At 34.8% G+C, this 20,348-nt stretch overlaps 2 protein-coding genes across 4 annotated transcripts; one reads left to right on the plus strand and one right to left on the minus strand.

The window, feature by feature from the left end:
• The first annotated feature begins 6,078 nt into the window (after window positions 1-6,078).
• LOC137810023 (ACT domain-containing protein ACR1-like) lies at window positions 6,079-10,685 on the plus strand. Of its 3 annotated transcripts, none has more exons than XM_068611133.1 (8): window positions 6,079-6,710; window positions 7,202-7,331; window positions 7,477-7,522; window positions 8,352-8,466; window positions 8,698-8,765; window positions 9,158-9,802; window positions 9,991-10,098; window positions 10,179-10,685. In XM_068611133.1, the coding sequence occupies exons 2-8, from the start codon at window positions 7,261-7,263 to the stop codon at window positions 10,563-10,565; spliced, it is 1,440 nt and encodes a 479-aa protein (XP_068467234.1). In that variant the 5' UTR covers window positions 6,079-6,710; window positions 7,202-7,260; the 3' UTR covers window positions 10,566-10,685. The 3 variants fall into 3 exon arrangements, with proteins under 3 accessions (XP_068467234.1, XP_068467235.1, XP_068467236.1); XM_068611134.1 differs by having other exon boundaries at window positions 6,295-6,710; window positions 7,207-7,331; XM_068611135.1 differs by lacking the exons at window positions 6,079-6,710; window positions 7,202-7,331; window positions 7,477-7,522 and adding an exon at window positions 7,767-7,785.
• Window positions 10,686-13,500: 2,815 nt separating this feature from the next.
• On the minus strand, window positions 13,501-15,991 carry LOC137810024 (uncharacterized). The gene is made up of 3 exons (XM_068611136.1): window positions 15,237-15,991; window positions 14,833-15,020; window positions 13,501-14,394 (listed from the first exon to the last, which is right to left on the minus strand). Exons 1-3 carry the CDS (start codon window positions 15,787-15,789, stop codon window positions 13,705-13,707), a joined length of 1,431 nt encoding a protein of 476 aa, XP_068467237.1. The 5' UTR covers window positions 15,790-15,991; the 3' UTR covers window positions 13,501-13,704.
• Between the last annotated feature and the right edge of the window lie 4,357 nt (window positions 15,992-20,348).

A 20,348-nucleotide genomic window follows, 5' to 3' on the forward strand; every position in this document is an offset into this window, starting at 1 on the left:
GAAATTTTTACCAGACATTCGTCACTGTGTCTATTGAGTTTTGGCCGAGGTTTGAGTCCCCAGATTCGTCCCACAAGATTGGCAATAAATCTTTTATTCGTCACTGTCAGGGCTGAAAGGAAGGTCCGTTTGTGTGTGAAACTGTTTGATTTTTTTCGTGGGTGAATACTCATCCGTTTGACCTGAAATTTGTCGCGTTTTGTCCCAAATTCAGTGGAGATTCTTGGGTGCAATTTCAGGATAAAACAATTCTGGAAGAATTTTTCAGAAATTTCTTGCAAATCAAGGCTATCCTCTACCAAACTTGTGAAATTCCGGCCTAATTTCTGCAATTTTATTTCGGGTCCGTATTGCGCTGAAAAAAATTCACACAGGCACTTTCTTATGTTGTTTGCACCCAGGCAAGGAGGCACGTCCATAAACGAATCACAAAAAGAAGATACGGGGAAGAAAATCCAGGACGTTTTGTTTTCAGAAAACCGATTTTGTTCACTCTAGGTCTGGGACTTATTACGCCTTACTCCTTGGATATTTTGGTCTGAAAATTTTACCAGACATTCTTCACTGTGTCTATTGAGTTTTGGGTGATGTTTGAGCCCCAGATTCGTGCCACAAGATTGGCAATAAATCTTTTGTTCGTCACTGCCAGGGCTGAAAGGAATGTCTGTTTGTGTGTGAAACTGTTTGATTTTTTTTGTGGGTGAATACTCCTCCATTTGACCTGAAATTTTTCGTCTTTTGTGCCATATTCAGTGCAGATTCTTGGGTGGAATTTCAGGAAAAAACTATTATGGGAGAATTTTTAGAAATTTTGTGCAAACCAAGGCTATCCTCTACCGAAACTTGTGAAATTCTGGCCTAATTTCTGCAATTTCATTCTGGGTCTGTATTGCACTGAAAAAAATTCACACAGGCACTTTCGTATGTTGTTTGCACACAGGGAAGGAGGCACGTTCATAAACGAATCACAAAAAGAAGATACGGGGAAGAAAAGCCACGACGTTTTTTTTTCGGAAAACAGGTTTTGTTCACTCTCGGTCTGGGACTTACTACGCCTTACTCCTTGGGTACTTTGGTCTTAAATTTTTAACAGACATTTTTCACTGTGTCTATTGAGTTATGGTTGAGGTTTGAGCCTCAGATTCAACCCACAAGATTGGCAATAAATATTTTATTCGTCACTGTCAGGGATGAAAGGAAGGTCCGTTTGTTTGTGAAACTGTTTGATTTTTTTCGTGGGTGAGTACTCATCCGTTTGACCTGAAATTTGTCACGTTTTGTGCCTAATTCATTAGAGATTCTTGGGTAGAATTTCAGGAAAAAACTATTCCGGGAGAATTTTTCAGAAATTTTGTGCAAACTAAGGCTATCATCCTGTACAGAAACTTGAGAAATTTTGGCCTAATTTCTGCAATTCCATTCTGGGTGTGTATTGTGCTGAAAAAATTCACACAGGCACTTTCGTATGTTGTTTGCACCCAGGCAGGGAGGCACGTCCATAAACGAATCACAAAAATAAGATACGGGGAAGAAAAGCCAAGTCGTTTTGTTTTTGGAAAACCGGTTTTATTCATTCTCGGTTTGGGACTTAATACACTTTACTCCTTGGGTATTTTGGTCTGAAATTTTTACCAGACATTTGTCACTGTGTCTATCGAGTTTTGGCTTAGGTTTGAGCCTCAGATTCGTCCCACAAGATTGGCAATAAATTTTTTATTCGTAACTTCCAGGACTGCCAGGGCTGAAAGGAAGGTTCGTTTGTGGGTGAAACTGTTTGCTTTTTTTCTTGGGTGAATACTCATCCGTTTGACCTGCAATTTCTCGCGTTTTGTCTTAAATTCAGTGGAGATTCTTGGGTGGGGTTTCAGGAAAAAACTATTTTGGAAGGATTTTTCAGAAATTTTGTGCAAACCAAGGCTATCCTCTACCGAAACTTGTGAAATTTCGGCCTAATTTCTGCAATTTCATTCTGGGTCCGTATTGCGCTGAAAAAAATTCACACAGGCACTTTCGTATGGTTTTTGCACCCAGGCAAGGAGGCACGTCTATAAACAAATCACAAAAAGAAGATACGGGGAAGAAAATCCAGGATATTTTGTTTTCGGAAAACCGGTTTTGTTCACTCTCGGTCTTGGACGTACTACGCCTTACTCCTTGGGTATTTTGGTCTGAAATTTTTACCAGACATTCGTCACTGTGTCTATTGAGTTTTGGCTGATTTGATAACAAACATCTTTGAATAAATTCAGAAAAACATATTTGAGTTTTAACAACAACAATCTTTTGAGAAAAACAAGATTCTTATTTTCAAAGAGTTGAGATTGCTTAGAGATTGAGATTGATCAAAGAGTGTGAGATAGGATTTCTGCTTGTATTGATTTCAGATTTTCTTTTGTAACAAGTGTAATCCTTGTATTCTATTGAACAAGTTTATTTGTGTGTTTGCTGAGAAGTGATGTGTGTTCTCGAGGGGATCAAGATCAGCATTCTTAGTGTTGGTGTGTTGGCCAAGAGAAGTGTGTGTCTTGAGGGGATCAAGGTCACTTTCTTGGTTGTGGTGTAAGTGATCTAGGTTTGATTGCTTAGTGGAATTCCTCAGTGGTTTCTGAGAAGACTGGATGTAGCTCTGGGTTTAGAGGTGAACCAGTATAAACATTTGTGTGCATTCTCTCTATCCTTAATCTCTTTAAAATCAACTTTGATATTTGTTTACTGGTATAAACAACCGATTGTTTCTGCGAAACAACCGATTGTTTTTCTGGTGTTGTTGTTTTTGCTTATTGTTTTGGCAAACTGGATTCCTTATCAATTGTTTCTTGAGATAATTTCATTCTTGACTTAAAAGTTTGCGAAATCCCTCTTTAAACAATTCACCCCCCCCTCTAGTTTAAAGTCATTCATTCTAACAATTGGCATCAAGAGCTTGGTTCTTGAAAGTTATTCAAGTTGATCCTAAAACTGTTTTTAAATGGCTGATAGACTACCTTTTGGGGAAGGTGCTTCAAGCAACAGACCACCTCTGTTTTGTGGTTTGAAGTACCAATTTTGGAAAGTAAGAATGAAAATCTTTATGGAATCACTTGACAGAGGAATTTGGGATGCAATTGAAAATGGTCCTTTTGTCCCAAAGTTTGAAAAAGATGGATCTTTCTTTGAAAAGCCTTGGTCTCAATGGACTGATTCAGAAAGCAAGAAGGCCAAATTTGATTGCATTGCCAAAAATATAATAACCTCTGCTTTAAATTCTGATGAGTTTTTCAGGGTCTCTCAATGCAAATCATCAAAGGAAATGTAGGACACCTTGGAAGTAACTCATGAAGGTACAAATGAGGTAAAGAGAGCTAGGAAGCATACTCTAATCCAAGAGTATGAGATGTTCAGAATGCTCAAAGGTGTAACAATTGCTGAGGTGCAGAAAAGATTAACCACATCATCAATCATCTCATGAGCCTTGACAAGACCTTTGAAAAGGAAGAGCTAAACATCAAGATCTTGAAATATATTGATAAAGCATGGCAACCCAAGGTAACTACTATTTCCGAATCTAAAGATCTAACACCCTTGAGTATGGCTTCTTTGTTTGGTAAGCTTAGGGAACATGAGTTAGAGATGAATCGACTCAATGTTCAAGAAAGCGAAGACAAGCACGTAATGAGCATAGCCTTAAAAGCTTCCAAGCACAAAGGAAAGCAAGAATCCAGTGATGATAGTGATGAGGAAAACCTCAGCTTGCTGTCAAGAAAGTTCAGAAAATTCTTGAAGAGGAACCACAACAAGGACAACAACAAAGATAGGTATGGAAACAAGAAATCAAATGATTTTAATTCCAATAACTATACTTGTTTTGGTTGTGGTGAACAAGGTCATATAAAGGCAGATTGTCCAAACAAGAGCAAGGAGAAAAAGCCTAGCTACAAGGAAAAGAAAGGCAAGACATAGAGAGCCTACATAGCTTGGGATGAAAATGAGGTATCATCATCAAGTGAAGATGAGAAAGCAAACATCTGTTTGATAGCTGAAGAAGATGATGAATCTTGTAGCTCAAGTGAGGTAAGTTCATGTGCTTCTTTAAATGAACAGAATTATAGTGAATTGCTTGAAGCTTTTCAAGAAACTCATGATGAAGCTAATCAATTGGTTCTTTCAAACAACCGATTGAAAGAACTTAACAGCTGGCTGGAAAAGAGAGTGAAATCACTTGAAGATGAGATTGAAAAATCTAAAAATGATTTCAAAAATCTGGTGAAAATCATTTCAAAAATCTGGAAAATCATTTCAAAAATTCTTCTTGCAAGTGTGACACTTTCATTTGCTCAGCATAAATTTTATAAGTCACGCTTTTTGTACTTAAAAATTTCCAGTGTAGTACTCTTTTTTTTTTATAATCAATTCTAATGTCATTCTCTAGGTTCAATTTGTGTGCTACCTTTTGTTGAGTGTCTATTTGATTGTTTGTCAAATTTATTCAATATTCCTTCTAGTTGTGTCCTATAAATCAATCCATTTGTTGTCCTATTTTTAAATTTGAATTGTTCATTGCTTTCTCTCTTCAAATTACAAGCTAATTAGTTAGAGATCCACTATTCATGAGATTCTATCATTATTAAATTAATTGTATATAGCTGCGTACAATATTGCATATAATATTTACGTATAATTTGATAATTATTTTTTTTTTAATATAATGTCGGTATTTCTCTGATAAAGAAGAATTCTTTTTTTTTCTTCATATTTTGAAAACTTTTCTTTCTTGGTTCTTTTGATATTTAAATCTACATTTTTTCCTTTAATAAAATAAATCATTTTAAATCTATTTTTTATTTTTTCAGGAAATGCTCTTGATATTAAGATACCTAAGAGAGTCCTTTTGATTACCATCGATATTCACGATTCATGATAAGTATTTTTCCGAGATCAAATGCAACCTAGAGAGCAGAACACACACTGAAAGGAAAGAACCACAGTTGGAGAGAGGAGAGCACCGCCTCTAACGGCGACCCATTGATTGATTGATCATTTTGAGATTGTGAATAATTTAAATTTTTTATCATTTTAATTTCTTTTTTTATAAGAATTTTAATTCCTTAACTTGTAAAGAAAGATATATATAAGTGTAAGAGATTTTCTCTCTCCAAATTACAAGGTAATTAGGTACGGATCCATCATGGGATTTTATTATTATTAAATTAATTGCATATAATGTCGGTCTTTCTCTGACTTGAGATTTCGGAAACTTTTATTTCTATCTTGGTTCTTTTGCAATTTAAATATACTTTTTTATTTTCTTTAATAAAAATAAATCATTTTAAATATATTTTTTATTTTTCAGGAAATGTTCTTAGTAATTGGAGACCTTAGAGGGTCATATTGATTTCAATCGATATTCACAATAATTATTTTTGCGAGATCAAATACAATTTAGAGAGTAAAACACACTTACGGGAAGGAGAGCACCACCGTTGGAGAGGAGAGTACGGGATCTAACGACGACCCAATGGAGGTGGATGTTGATTGATCATTGTGAGTTTTTGAATAATTTTAATTTCTAGTCATTTTATTTTCTTTTTTTCATAAGCATTAGTAATTATAACTTTTTGAGCTGATATTTTATATCCACATTATTTTCATTACAAATAAAAGAGTATAGAATTTAAAGTCACTCGTCATTTAAAAAAATACAATAAAAAGAAAATTCAATAATAACTCAAAACATAAAATTATCATAACTTCTAACTAATTTTGACATGCTTATTTTATTTTGTAGATTGATTATAAAAAATATGTAGAAAACGTCTTTTTTATATCATTTTTAGAAACAAATTGATATAATATGTCTACTTTTTTATATGGATTGACAATTGAATGTGGCATGTAAAAAATAATCATAATATGCAATTTATTTTTTCCTAACAGTTTAGGACATAAAATATATTTGACTTAATATTTCTGAAAAATATAATGTAGTTAAAGATTTTAGGCAAGGTATTGTAAATGACTTCCTAAAAAAATAAGAGAGTCAAGGGTGTTTGTAGTTGCTTTAAAAGAGGTACTTGTGATAGGATTCGAGAAGAGAAAAGTAGAAGTTGGAAAGAAGGTATGATAGGATTCGAGAGTGAGTGTCTAAAGCAAACACGTGGATTCCGCTTGGGAGGGGATATAATTCAGTGATGCCACCGCAACGTCACGAGTGGCAGTAGTATTTGACTGCATCATGTACCAGAAGTGCACACCTACAGAACAAAGGACACGTGGCATACCACAATATATAATAGTTCACACTCTACCTGTGCCCCTTACTAGATTCACCCTGTCACAGCACCTTCTCCTTTCTATTTTACTCTTTGTTCCCATTTTCCGAGCCAGGGACCAAGTCTCTCTTGTTATTAGTAGCAGTGCTGTGTCGTATCTCCAGATGCCACCAACAAACGCAACTCCCAACAACTACAAGATTGCAAAGAGGAGAGAACCCAGAATTTTTGCATTTTGGTTGGGTTTCCATTTTCCGATTATTAAGGGTACGCGGGGTTTAGCTTATACCACTACGTGTGAAAACTGAAAGCACTTGGTTTTCCTAATACAGACCGCACTGCTAAAGATAGAAAATATCAGGATTTGGCCCGTTCTTTCATCCTCTTCTCTCTCCAATTCTTTCTCAACCGAAACCTCCACTCCATGAATTTCACCTGCTGCTATCCCTTCCTCTACACCAGGTAATCGCCCTAATCCTATCACATTTCTCATCTCTTTTTAAATTCCTTATAATGCAAACAATTTTATCTATCACTTTTTCAAACCTTTGCTGCTACCATCAATGGCAAACCCTCTCAATTTCCACACAACTTCCTTTTCCTTTTTAACAAATCATTTCTTATGATACATGTCGTAACTTCTGTGTTATCGCTTTGGAAACAATATATATATACAGCGCTCCTTATACCCACGTTCTCTTTTTATCACAGATTCATATATACACGCGCTTTTTTTCATTCCTTTGAAAGCTTCTAATCTATACATGTTGGGATTCTCTTGTTTGGTGTTACCTCCTACACTTGATTTTTAACGTTTTTTGAAAGCTATTATTTTTTCAACCTCTTAAACGTGATTTCTTTATCCTAAAGTTTCTAAACAAGTTTTATTTTTCTTTTTCACGGATAAACTTTTTAAGTTAACAGCCTGTGAATCTTTATTATACTGATACCAGCTCAGGTTCTGGGGTTATTTCCCAGTTGCCTCCAAACTCAAATAGTTGATAAAGAAAGAATGGAAATATGGTACCACGCCCACATCGATCGCGAGATTGAATCGCTCATAAAAAGAATACATCCTCCCAGGTACTGCTGCACAACCTCTCTGGCAATTTCTTGTTGTCTTCTTACTCTTGTTCAACTAGACAGACATCATTGTTTTTCTGGCTTAGCCGAATCGTTGTGGATTGATTACTTAATGAATTAAACCTATTTGATTATGTGTTGGCAGGGTGTGCATCGATAATGATTCTTGCCGAGACTGCACTGTGGTGAAGGTTAGATTTAATTCTCTACATTCAAATTGCATATATTAAATTATCAATCTAACCTCTTATTCTTTTAGTAATTGACTGTTTAATCATGCTTGAATCCAATTCGTCATTTGCGGCTTTCAATGATCACATCATCACCCACAGCTACGATGTACTATTACTACTTCTGCGGATAATCATTGACTATTTACTGTTGGAAAATGGGAAGAACATGATACATGATGGTAGATTAATGTCCATTCAGCGCATTACCACTTGGCGCTTAAGTATGATAACTAATCATTATTATATTATATTATTATATTAGATGCAAAGAAACTGAGTTGTCATGGCTCTAACACTTGGTACCAAAAGCCAATGCAAATTGTGATACGTGCTTACTTTTTTAACCATTACAAGAGGATATGAATGACAAAAAGATAAAAGGAGTCTACTTTTTGTCATCTTATAAGAAGAAAAAGCTCCTCTTCTTCAAGAAAACTAAATTTTGATCGTATTCTATCAAAATGACGTAATCGATTAGGAAAAGTGTCACGGGTTATATTTGCATAATTTCTGTGTACAAGAGATGAACAGGGATAAGATGTGATATGAGCGATAGAGAGAGAAAAACTAATATTACAGAAAGCATATAAGATGTTTTGTATGAATTATACAATTGAAAAAAAAAAACACAGTAGCATGGAAATCAGAGGCAGAACCTGCGTGAAGCAATCAACCAAAAAGAATAAAATGGTTAAGGTTTTGGGCGTGCGAATTAAAAGACCTTGAATTAATTTTGCTTTAAGAAAATGAAGATTAATTTATTAAAATGTGTGTTGTGGAAACGCAGGTTGACAGTGCAAACAGGAAGGGGATATTACTGGAGATGGTCCAAGTGTTGACAGATCTTGATCTCATCATTTCCAAATCATACATCTCCTCTGATGGTGGATGGTTTATGGACGGTCAGTGTCTCCCTCACCAGTCCCTTTTACTCCTCAGCTTTCTGCATTTTCCGCAATCAACCCAAATGATGTATAATTATTAAATACCTTATTACTTTTTTTTAACATGCATGCGTCATGTAACACCAAGCCCCATAACTTGGTAGGACACTCTCATTATCTGCAAACGTACGTCAATAATCCGGTTCTGATCCATGCCCTGTGGCTCTTTTTCTTTATTGCAAAATTCAGTGTTCCACGTGACTGATGAAGCTGGCAAGAAGCTCACAGACGAAACGCTCATGCTCCACATCCAGCAGGTCATTCTGTCTCTTTCTACAAATATTATTCGCACTGAAAAATAATAACTCCACACTTCAAATTGCTAGAAAAATATAAAAATACATTTTACTTCATGTTTTATCGTCAAAAATGAATCTCTGAATGTTATCACTAAATTATAATTTAATTTTTGGATGAAGAGTTAAATTACATTTTAGCTATAGCATTGAGACTTCTCTTGAAAGAATACATAAGTTTTGATTGACATACATATATGATGAGACATTATTTTTGTTTATGTTAAGAAGCTTATTATGACTAGTATAGGGAAGTGATGAAAGAGGGATGAATTTAGTCTAAAAGAAATATTTTAAAGGGAAATTGGTTAAAGTTGAGAAACTAAATTGAAATAAAAATAAGAATGGTGCAGGAACTGTGCGCCACAAGAAGTAAAGGGGAGATTTCAAGGGATAGAGAAGGGGGAAGTGATAAAGGAGAAGAGGAAGAGGTGGTGGGAAGGGAGATAACAGCGATGGAGATGAGTGGGATGGACCGAACGGGCCTACTGTCAGAGCTATCAGGAATGTTGGTTGAGCTGGGCTGCATCGTTACCGCTGCAACTGCATGGACCCACAACGACAGGGTGGCCTGTATTATATTGGTGGAAGACGAGTCCAAAGGTGGGCCCATAAGCGACCCGAAACGGTTGGGCCTAGTGGAGGAGCAGCTGGAGAATGTGGTGGCGGCGCATAGGGGAGAGAGGAAGAGAGTGAGGGTGACGAGGTTGGGGGCGGGGCACACCCACAGGGAGCGGCGGCTCCACCAGCTGATGTACGCGGACAGGGATTACGAGAGTTGCCGTGCGTGTGACGGGGACAGTAGTGGGGAACACAAGAAGGAGTGTGATGGGACCCACGTGTCTGTCGGGAGATGCGAGGACAAAGGCTACTTGATGGTTAACGTCAGGAGCAGGGACCGTCCTAAGCTCTTGTTCGACACCGTCTGCGTTTTAACGGACATGCAGTATGTGGTCTTCCACGCCGCCATCAGTTCCAAGAGATCCATGGCTAATCAGGTACGTAATAATCTCTCCCGTGACATCCTTACTATACTTTCTAACAAATTTATCGATCAAATTCTTCCATTTAAAAATATATTTTTTTTATTTCTAACAACTGAGTTTCAACAAATTATTTAAAAAAAATATAATAACTTTGTGATTAGTGGGACTGTTATCCTAATACGAATTCTTGTTATACATAGGAGTACTACATAAGGCACAGCATGGGTAGTGCAGGTTTTCCCAGCGAAAGCGAGAAGCAAAAACTCACCTTATGCTTAATCGCTGCAGTTGAGCGCAGAGTGTCGCATGTATGTATGTTCTACCTAGATTTTTTAAAAACAATTGAGATGTTAGATTTTTAATGTGTATGAGTGGTGCACTGGTGCAGGGATTGAGGGTGGATATTTTGACTGAAAATAGAAAGGGGCTACTATCGAATGTGACGCGGGTGTTACGTGAAAATGGATTGTCCATATCGAGAGTGGAGATTGAAACGGAGGGAGGAAAAGCGGAAGGATCATTCTTTGTGAGAGATTGTTCAGGTGAAGAAGTGAACCCAAATATCGTGGAACTGGTGAAACAAGAGACGGGTGGATCCGTGGTGATTGATCACAAGTCGCCCCATAGGCTACATCAATCATCATCCTCCTCCTCCTCCTCTGTTATAAACCAAAGCAAAGACACAGTGGAAGCCAAGCAAAAATTCTCACTCGGAAGCTTGCTATGGTCTCGATTAGAACGCCTTTCCAGCGGTTTCGGACCCATTAGATCCTAACAACCTTATTTCCTCTCCTCTACTTCAAAGAATCTCGCTGTACAAAATATTCTTTTTAATTCATTTACTTTTTTCCTTTTACTTCCAAACAGTGAGTGACTGGCTAAAGTTTTCATTTCACGCCTTTTGTACATATTCTTCTCATATCAGTATCCAAGCCACATTGATGTCCAAAACCATTTCATAATTATATTTTTTTAATTTAAAAAGGGCACTATTAAACTTTCTTTCATGCGCGACTTATTGTCAATGTATTTTCTTTTATCAAAAAAACTATCTTTAACTCTCAAGATAAAATTTTCCAAATTAGTTAGTATCTTAACATATAGCCTAGCAGCCAACAAAACCAACCTTCATCTCCTTTTCTCGACAGTTTCCCTTCTGTCTTTATAAGGCAGGTGCATATCCCACCGTGATTTCTAATCCATATCAAACATTATTCCTAATAACTTTGTTAACCACGAAGATATTCTTCACTAAATATGTTTTTAACTAAGTATGTTTTTAATTGGTCTCCAGGAATGTTAACTAAAAAAGACTTTTCAATACTTAAATAAAAAAAAAAACTTTTCAATGCTTAAATAAAAATACAAAAATAATGATAAATGTGTAATAATATGAGAATTAAGGGTGCATAATAGGATAAATTGTATTTTTCTAGAGAGTTGATACTTATAAATTTTTTTGGTAGGTAACGATATTTAAATTGATCATATAATGACCATTTATTACTTCATAATTATAACAGTAAACTCAGTTATGAGAAGATATACACAATCCTTCAAACCTGAACTATTTGACATTCCCGCCTTTACGAACCATTTCCAAAGCAAGCAGTCTTATTTTTACGCGCTAATGAAGTTACGTGGGTATGACTAATGAAGAAAATCAAACAGCAGCTTTTTTTTCAATAGTTCGTTAAAACGTAATGGTTCTGGCTATCATCCTCCTACTCTTATTGACCCTTGCTACGAAAATAAAATCTAAGTCAGATTTCTACTTGCATGTGCGGCTAGAGAAATAACGACAGACGAGGACTCAGAAAAATGTTCCAAGAAACATTTGAAGGAGAACAAGAAACAAGATGACATTTACAACAGCTAAATTCTTTTATACCGAGACGAATGGCACGAACATATTCTGTGACTTATAAAAACTCGTGTAAAAACCACTAAAGAATAACTAATTGCTAGGTAAATGTGGTAAATTGGACCCAATAATGAACACAACTAAAAAAGTGTATGCTGGAAATTTATTAATATCATACTAATTAGTGTCTAGCTGCACACTGACTTGCATAACAGTCAGCCATAAAAACTGCGACAAGAGTTGTTAAAATTATTGCAACACTACCACACAACTAACAATGCGCGAAGTCTACGTTAAGTATCATAGCTATCATCAATAATATTCCAATGAATATTGATACTACATTCAACAATTGCCACTCTCATCTATATAACTAAAGTTGGTAACAATTAGGAACCGTTTAGTTTCAGAAAATGTATTCATTTGTTAATTAAAAAAATTGTCACTTATTTTATTTTATTTCTTGTTTTCAAAACTTCATATAGAAAACGGTGAAAATAGAAAATAAACACAGAAAAGAATACAATTATTTTCATTAATTTGTTTGCTATAAATATTTACAAAGAACAAAATAAAACAATACATCATATTTTGTAATAAACAAATAAATAAAAGTGGAAAATATTTTCTAAAATCATATAGCTCCTTAACTAAAAGTAATGTCGACTTTGAATACAAAACAATCGAGTAAACCATTAATTTAAGCATCGAGCTATCATTCTCTCTCTTACTTAGTTCTTAAAATATTTAAGTATAATAATCACCCTAAGGTTTATGAACTTTAACAACAACAAAATTGGACTGTTATTATTGGTCATTAAAACCAAGTTTTGTCAAAATCTACTGACTTGTATCTCGTGTTAAACAATTAATAATGAGAAAATCAAGAAAGAAAACATGCATATACTTAGCAAAATAAATTCCTAAACAACGCATCTCAGACCAAATGCTACAACTTTAGGACACTAATTTCGTATTGTGTTGCTTCTAATCCTGAGGAATCCACATTTATGTTTTTGGAGAGAAAAGATCAAATAGATACAATACAACACTTGAGAAGGGAAATAAAAAAAGTCCAAAGTCAGCCTATCACTTAACAGACTCAAGAACAGTTTCACAAACAGAGAACTAACACGATAGGCGGTACAAGACATAAAAAATTTCTCAATAAAATGCTTTAAGGACCAAATAAGAGAGTTAAAAGGACCAAATTGATTATTTACTAAAAAACAATTATGTCAGTATATATAGTATAAGGTGTCCAATAACAACTAATCTTACAATCCTAATTTTGTTTCCATGTCTTTTATTAATATTGAAGAGGTTGAATTATTTATCATCACGGTATGCAACTACCGTTTAGGCTGTAACTAGTCAACATAGCTAATCCAGTAATTTAAACTACCGATAAAATAGAACAGAACCAATTAATATTTTCTGATTAAAATTAAAAAAAAAAACACCGAGAAAGGTGTAAAGAGCATGAAAGTTACGAGGGAAAGACAGATACTTCAACATGACAAGAAACACCAAATACTAGTAGTGAGACTTCAGATATATGACGTTTAGGCACAGCAGCTGTATGTTTAATGTCTGTAGTAATGGTGATGAAAGGTTCTTTGATTTAGTAGCTAATCCTCAGAAGAAACATATAGGATTCTAGTTATTTTAAAACCAAATAGCCCTAGTAAGACTATGGCATTACACGCTTAGAAACTTTGCTATAGATAACACCTGCCGTATATATAAAGTGTAGTTGTTCTCATCTTTTAAATAAATATTCATCATGACCATTTAAAACAAGTTGGGTAAGTTAAAAGTATTAATAACCTCAAACAACTAGAAATTCAGATATCAAATAGAAGATTAAGTTTATGTAGGGTGCAATAAATAACCATACACAGCAGAATGCCCAGTGGAGACTGGTTTTATTTACAGACAGTCGTTCAGAATGTCAATCGTAGAGTAGACATACTATATGCAGATATTCACAAAATATAAGGGAATCACATAAAAAAAACTTACCTCTGGGACATATTCCAAGGCATTGTCATATTACATCAATGTCATCAACGTTAAGCCAATCATTGGACTCCTTGGTCACAGAATTACGAGAACTTGAATTCTCAGAACCAGTACGTTTGCTTTCAACAGAGAACCTATCCTTATCAGAATTAGGAGAACTTCTACCTAACTGAACCCAATCTCGCTCTCGGGAGTCTTTTGTTGAAGAGTCAGAGCCTGATCTAGTTTTCTTATTACTTTCATGTACATCACCATCGTCCTCCTCAAGATCACTGAATGACACATCCTCATCATTACTAGTTTGAATGTAAGTTCCACTGGGACCAACCATTTCAGAACTATCCTCCTCTTTCAACCAATCATCGGCATCGTCCTCATAGGTTTCATCCAAAAATCTATTGGTTGAACCAGATGCTGATTGTTCTGCAGATGGTTTTACCGGTTCCTCTTTAACCACGGACTTGACGATAATTTGTGGAACATCACTTTGAGTGGCATTTTTCTCCATTTCAACATCAGAGGCAACCATAGATGGGACTGCTTCAACAACAGATGCCTGAAGAGGTGCAGATTCAAGTGGGGCACTGTTTGGCACAAAGAGATGTTGTTCCTCCTCTTTTGAAGGAATATTGCCTTCTGAAGATAAGTCCGATTCTTTCTTTTCTTTACCTCTTTTGTCTAAGGCCTGAGTTAACATTGCTCTAGCTTCCACAATCTGCAGACATACCACCATTAGTAGTAACAAAGGCAAGCGCAATACAAATAATACCAAAATTACCACATAGCTAACATCAAATGTGACAAGCATGACAATGTTTATTTTGAAGCATGCTGGACACATTTCTGTAGTAATACAAAGGGATCACACATAACTTGTAACTTCATAATGAACTTTCATAACAAGATTTTAAGATTACATTATAAGATTCCAATGCCATGTTTATCCCTCTGAACAATGAAATAATGTTAATTTTCTCTGCTTCAGTCATTAGTAGCACCCGATAAAAGTTAAACATATTAAGACAAGCAAACAAACAAAGAAACCAAATAACACAATCATTTAACTTATGAGGCATCAACTCACATTTGCCCGACACAAACTATAGAAATACAACGAATATTGAAAACAGAACGCCAATAAAATTTAACTCACTTGGGGGGTGGATAAAATATCAGCATCACTTTTGCCGAGTCTAGGATGCACGAGTACAAAATAAATCTTCCAAAAGTTACCATCACTCATGTATCCGGGGCACAGTTCCATTCTAAGAGCAGCTAAGCTTGGTGCCAGATGTTCAACAGCTAGAGCGTGCTCTTGTTGCGCATCGGACAAATCAAAATCTAAGCCACAAAATTCCAGAGATAGTGAAATATCAGACAGGATAGAACATCATCTAAAATACACACATGAACATCTTAAGAAGCCTATTAGGGCAAACTACGAGAATAGCCATAACTGTTATATATTGGTTTACGAAGTAAAAATAAATCACCTCTAAATTTCGATTGGAACGGTAAACAGAATTTGCATAACCAAGAGTGAGAAAATCGATATACCATCAGAATCGGCATCGTCAGGAAGAGGAAAATCGAGCCAAGTTTCTGGATGCAGAGCTACGCTTCTGGCAAAGGCAACCACGTCCTCGGTAACTCCGACAACGCCCTCCAGATCGTATTCCTCTTGGGATCCAAGCTGAAGGAAGCTCGAAGCAATCTTGGTGAATTCAGATACAGTCTTATGGCCAGAAATTTTGGAGATCCCGCTCTTGAACTTGCCACCAATCTCGGCGAAATCGTTACGGATTCCGGCGATGATATCTTCTTCGTCGGAGGAGTTGGGATCGGCGACGGGATTTTGGGGTTGGGGATCAGGCGGCGGAGCGAGGAAGGAGGCGACGCCCCATATCTGGCGGGAAAAAGATTTGGTGATCTCGTTGAAATCCTCTTTGACCCCTCGCGCGGTGGGACTGGGAGTGGATGCGGAATCGGGTTGAACGGGTTCTGATTCGGGTTTCTTCGGAGGGGATTTTAGGTTACCGCTATTGTCGTCGTCGAGATCGTCGTCGTCGAGTCTGAGTGAGTTTGCGATTGTTCTTGCAAACCACGACATGGTTTGGTTTGATTGATTACAGCCTCTTACCAAATTTCGATCGTCACTTCCTCCCAGCTCAAGACTTCCCCTCCTTTACCAGCAGATAAGACCATGCTCTGCGACACCGTTTCAGGCTGCCCAAACCACCAAATCTTATCATCTGCTTTTAATTCTAATTTCCCTTTAGCTTTTTCTAATTCATTCTTATTTCCAACTCTGCAACCTTTTTTCATTTTAAATAAGATTAAAGACAATTTTCATTCTTTTAATTCGTAATTTTGGCTATTTCATACTAAAAATAGAGAAATATGGTCTTTTAATTTTTAAAAACATATCATTTTTTCATTATTAATTATGTTTACATTTATATTTCTTCATATTTTAATTAATTAAATATTTTTAATCATACCTTAAACGAATGGATGATGTTTCAATTTGGTCAAATAAATCATATGCAAAGTTAAAGGTGCTCTAAATTTGATTCATTTCTTCTATGAATCTCACATTTATACATTCCAAAACTTAATTATTTGGATTTTTATTGTAAAACTCATGGTGTCATTTTTAACCACGATCGCGTTTGGATATCAAAACAAGAAAACCATCGCCAATATTTACACAAAAATATTATTTAATTCACAAAGAATAAAATTGTAAAAATAAAATCAATAAATTCAAATTTTAAAGGATGTTTTGGGTATTTAGTTGTAGGCTTTGGGCCGTTTTTTTATTTGGCCCAATTTTAAATTTTTATTTTTATTTACGTAATTGCTTATACATAGTGGCATTGACTTCAAATAATATACAGACTTTTTTTTTTTTTCAAAATATTGCACCTCTTTTAAGTTTTGAAAAATATTATTTGAGAAGTTTCGTTTGCTCCAAATTACAACCACTGACATGGAGAGGGATGCTTACTGGCTTTTGTCAAGTGGTCAAGGGAGTGAAAAAAAGGATGGAAACAACTTGAATGATATTACCATTGTAAAGGATTCCTTAAATGCATTTTTTCGTATTAAAGATGTGAGAAAGTTGAAGTATTTTCTAGGACTGGAGATTGTTCGTTCACATGAAGGAATTCACATTTGTAAGAAGAAATACGCTTTCGACATTTTGAAAGATACTAGCATTCTTGGAGCCAAACAAGTCGTCACACCCATGCAAAAATAAAGTGATAAGTTGTTCAACTAAAAAGATAAAATTCATGATATCACTACCTACATAATGACCATAGGACACTTGCTACACGACCAAATACCTGCTTTGTCGTGCAGTTCCATAGTCAATATGTTCATAGGTCATCTACATATCATCTCATCAAGCCATGCAGTGTGTTCTTTGATACATCAAAACATATATTTCCTAGGGTATCTTTTATCTCAAATCTTTTATTGTACATTTGAAGGCTTTTAGTGATTCGGGCCTCATGCTTCATGACTAGATGATCCACGACTGGGTTTTGCATATTTCTTGAAGAGTATGGAAAACCAAGAAACAAGGCACGATCTCCAGACCTTCTTCAGGAGAGAGTATCATGCTTTTGTTTCTACATCTTGTAAAATACAATGGATTTCCTATTTGTTAGAATATCTTCAAATCACCACTACAAGTACTGTTAACCTATTCAATGATAACCAGTCTCTGAGACATCTTGCACATAATAACAGCTTTCATGATTTTCAAATGGTCCGTGAAAGATTGCAACAAGGTCTTTTCCATCATCTACCCATTAGATCCTCTAAGCAATTGAAGAGATTTATTTTTAAGCTTAGAGTTTCTTCTATTCACACTCCTAGTTGAAGGGTTTTAGTTTCTCGTTGGAGGCCTTTGGATCATTTTCTTATTTGCCCAATTTTGGGTTTGTATTCTTATTCATGTAATTGCTTCTAGCATTGACTTAAAATAATATACAGATATTTTGTTTTTCAAAATATTGCATCGTTTAAGCTTTCTGCCTTCGTTTCTCTCCTCCTTTACCAATTCGATCACCATGAATTCGTTAGGATGAAATCTAACTTTTTTTTATGAGCATCGGTATATATGTGTTTATTTTATAGTAACTGCAAATATATTTAATCTTATATTATATTTAGACGAATCAGAAAAGTGAAAAATAAATGAGTTTACTTTCAAAAAATAAAAGGTTTTTATGTGACATAGTGCGAAGAGGGCCTTACTGAAGAGGGCTTAAAATATTATAATTTGGCGGATACATTATTTTTTAAAATTATATTATAGGGTTAAAATATTAAAATTAAAATTACTATATATATATAATTTAAATTATTACTATTTTTATGTATTTAAAGGTGCATATACCTCATAATCTTATAACTTAAATCATAAATATTTATATATTCAGTTTTAATTATAAATTATAATTAACTAATTTAATATATAAAATTAACAACTTTATTACTTTATGTCATTAAAAAAAAGTAAATAACTAAGACTCAATAAATATTACGTTAAAAGCTAAAACGAATATTCAGTCTAAACACTAAAAAGAGTATGTGTTATTCGAGAATTTATAAAATTGCAAGTAAAATAGGAAATTTTAGACTGACACTCAAGGTAGATTAAATCAATAAGTTTCTGCAAAATATATATCAGGATCACCTTACATACTTTGTGACAACACTAATTGGTGTCGTCTACCTTATAATCTTTCCACGCTTCTCTTTCTCTCCTTTCAGTTTACGAGTAAGCAATGTCATTTTTATTCGTGATCAAATGAGTTGGCAAGTTCTTAATTGATTGGTGTTCATGATTACGGAGTGTGCTGACTCTAAGGTGATTAATTCCTAGAAGTGTGTTTTCACTCTGAAAATAACATTAAAAATATTTAACCATGCTAAGGAAATTTTTCATGACTTGAAGAGGAATACGCGAGCGTTTGCTGTGGGAGAAAACTACTGTTGTTCAAAACTGAGTAGAAATGTTATTGAAACATCTAATTAAAGCTATATATAAAGATCTTTATATGCTTATAATCTGTTTTTATGTTATTGATAGTAAGTTGAAGTTTAAATTATAACTACATTGCATGATATAATGCTTGAGTATTTGCTCTATGCTAATATGCAAACTTTATCTCGTTTCCCCTTCTGCCTTGAATAAAACCTAAAATAGTTTATACTATAGAGATTGATATTCATTTTTAAGACTTATATATGTAAGCTTCCTTTTTTTTTCTGAACCTGATTCATTGACGATGGCCTAGTGGATTTGCAGTGGTTTATTCATATGTAAAATGCTATATGGATAGACAAGAGAAGACTGTGCTTTCTGGTTGCTAGTATGTGGACTTGTTTGCTGTAAACATTGGTTTTTATCTACGACGTCATACAAAATGAGAATGCCTAGCATAATGTTTGCGAAAGTTGTCTATGAATTGCTTTCACCCCCAAATGAATATGCTACCTCATTGACACAGGTTCGTACAACTATTTCCACCACTGCACGGCAGTTGATACCTCTACCACCATCAATGCCAACTTCTGGGGTGACAAAATCCTTTGGTTTTTCTCACTCTCAATAGAAATTGCACTCTCCTTCTGTCATTTTTTATAAGCCTAATGATGATGGCTACAACTGGAGAGGAAGTATGGGCAAAAACCTGTAAAGGGTAGTGACTTCTCTCGAAGTTACTACAAATGCACACATCCAAATTGCCCTGTCAAGAAAAGGCTTGAGTTATCTCTTCAGGATCACGTAACTACAATTATTTATAAAGGATAGCACAACCATCAACAGAAGACCACAAAAGGCACCCTAACTTCAACTGAGAATTCAGATAGGTTGAAAGAAGAGATGATTTCTTATCTTTGTCTATTAACAAATGGGTGACAGAGTCTAATAAGAACAGACAATTTTTTAAGGCATTTGACTTAGACATGATGTGAAGTTCATTGTTGGTTTTTTTATATCTCCCATCTCTCCTAACATTGCCCCTCACAACTTCCATTCCCATATTTTGTTTTGTTACCTTATTTGGGTTGTCTTGGAAAAGAAGGTGATGCTTGGTTTTATGATATAGAGGAGCTTTTACAGGTGGACAACCCAGGTTGCAATGTTCGGAAGCACGTTGAAAGGGCTTCATGATCTAAAGTTGTAATAACAATATATGAAGGAAAACATAATCATGATGTACAATCAGCTAAGACTAATAGTCACACACTTGCCAACAGTACTACATCACAGCTAAAACCAGTGGAGGATTTAGGCATCAATAAGTTGTCAATATATTTTATTATGAAAAAATATTATCACATTTGATTTGTGTAACCAATCCAACTAATTGTAAATGTTGTTGCTGCTAGGGAAGGTTTTGTCATGACAGATTTTAATACTATTAACGTTTGTATTAACGTTTGTATTTACAGATTTGTATTACTAACTTACTTATAGAATAAAAGCATCTAAATATAAATAAATTATTAAATCCATATGTTATAATCCAAATCTAAATAAGCAGTATAATTTTCTTATAAATAAATTATTAAATATTTTTAGTAATATTTTTATAATGTTACTTTTTATTAAAAATATTATTAAAAAGATTTAGTAACATTTTT

Source organism: Phaseolus vulgaris, chromosome 2 (genome assembly GCF_000499845.2).
Source record: "Phaseolus vulgaris cultivar G19833 chromosome 2, P. vulgaris v2.0, whole genome shotgun sequence".
Taxonomy (NCBI): domain Eukaryota; kingdom Viridiplantae; phylum Streptophyta; class Magnoliopsida; order Fabales; family Fabaceae; genus Phaseolus; species Phaseolus vulgaris.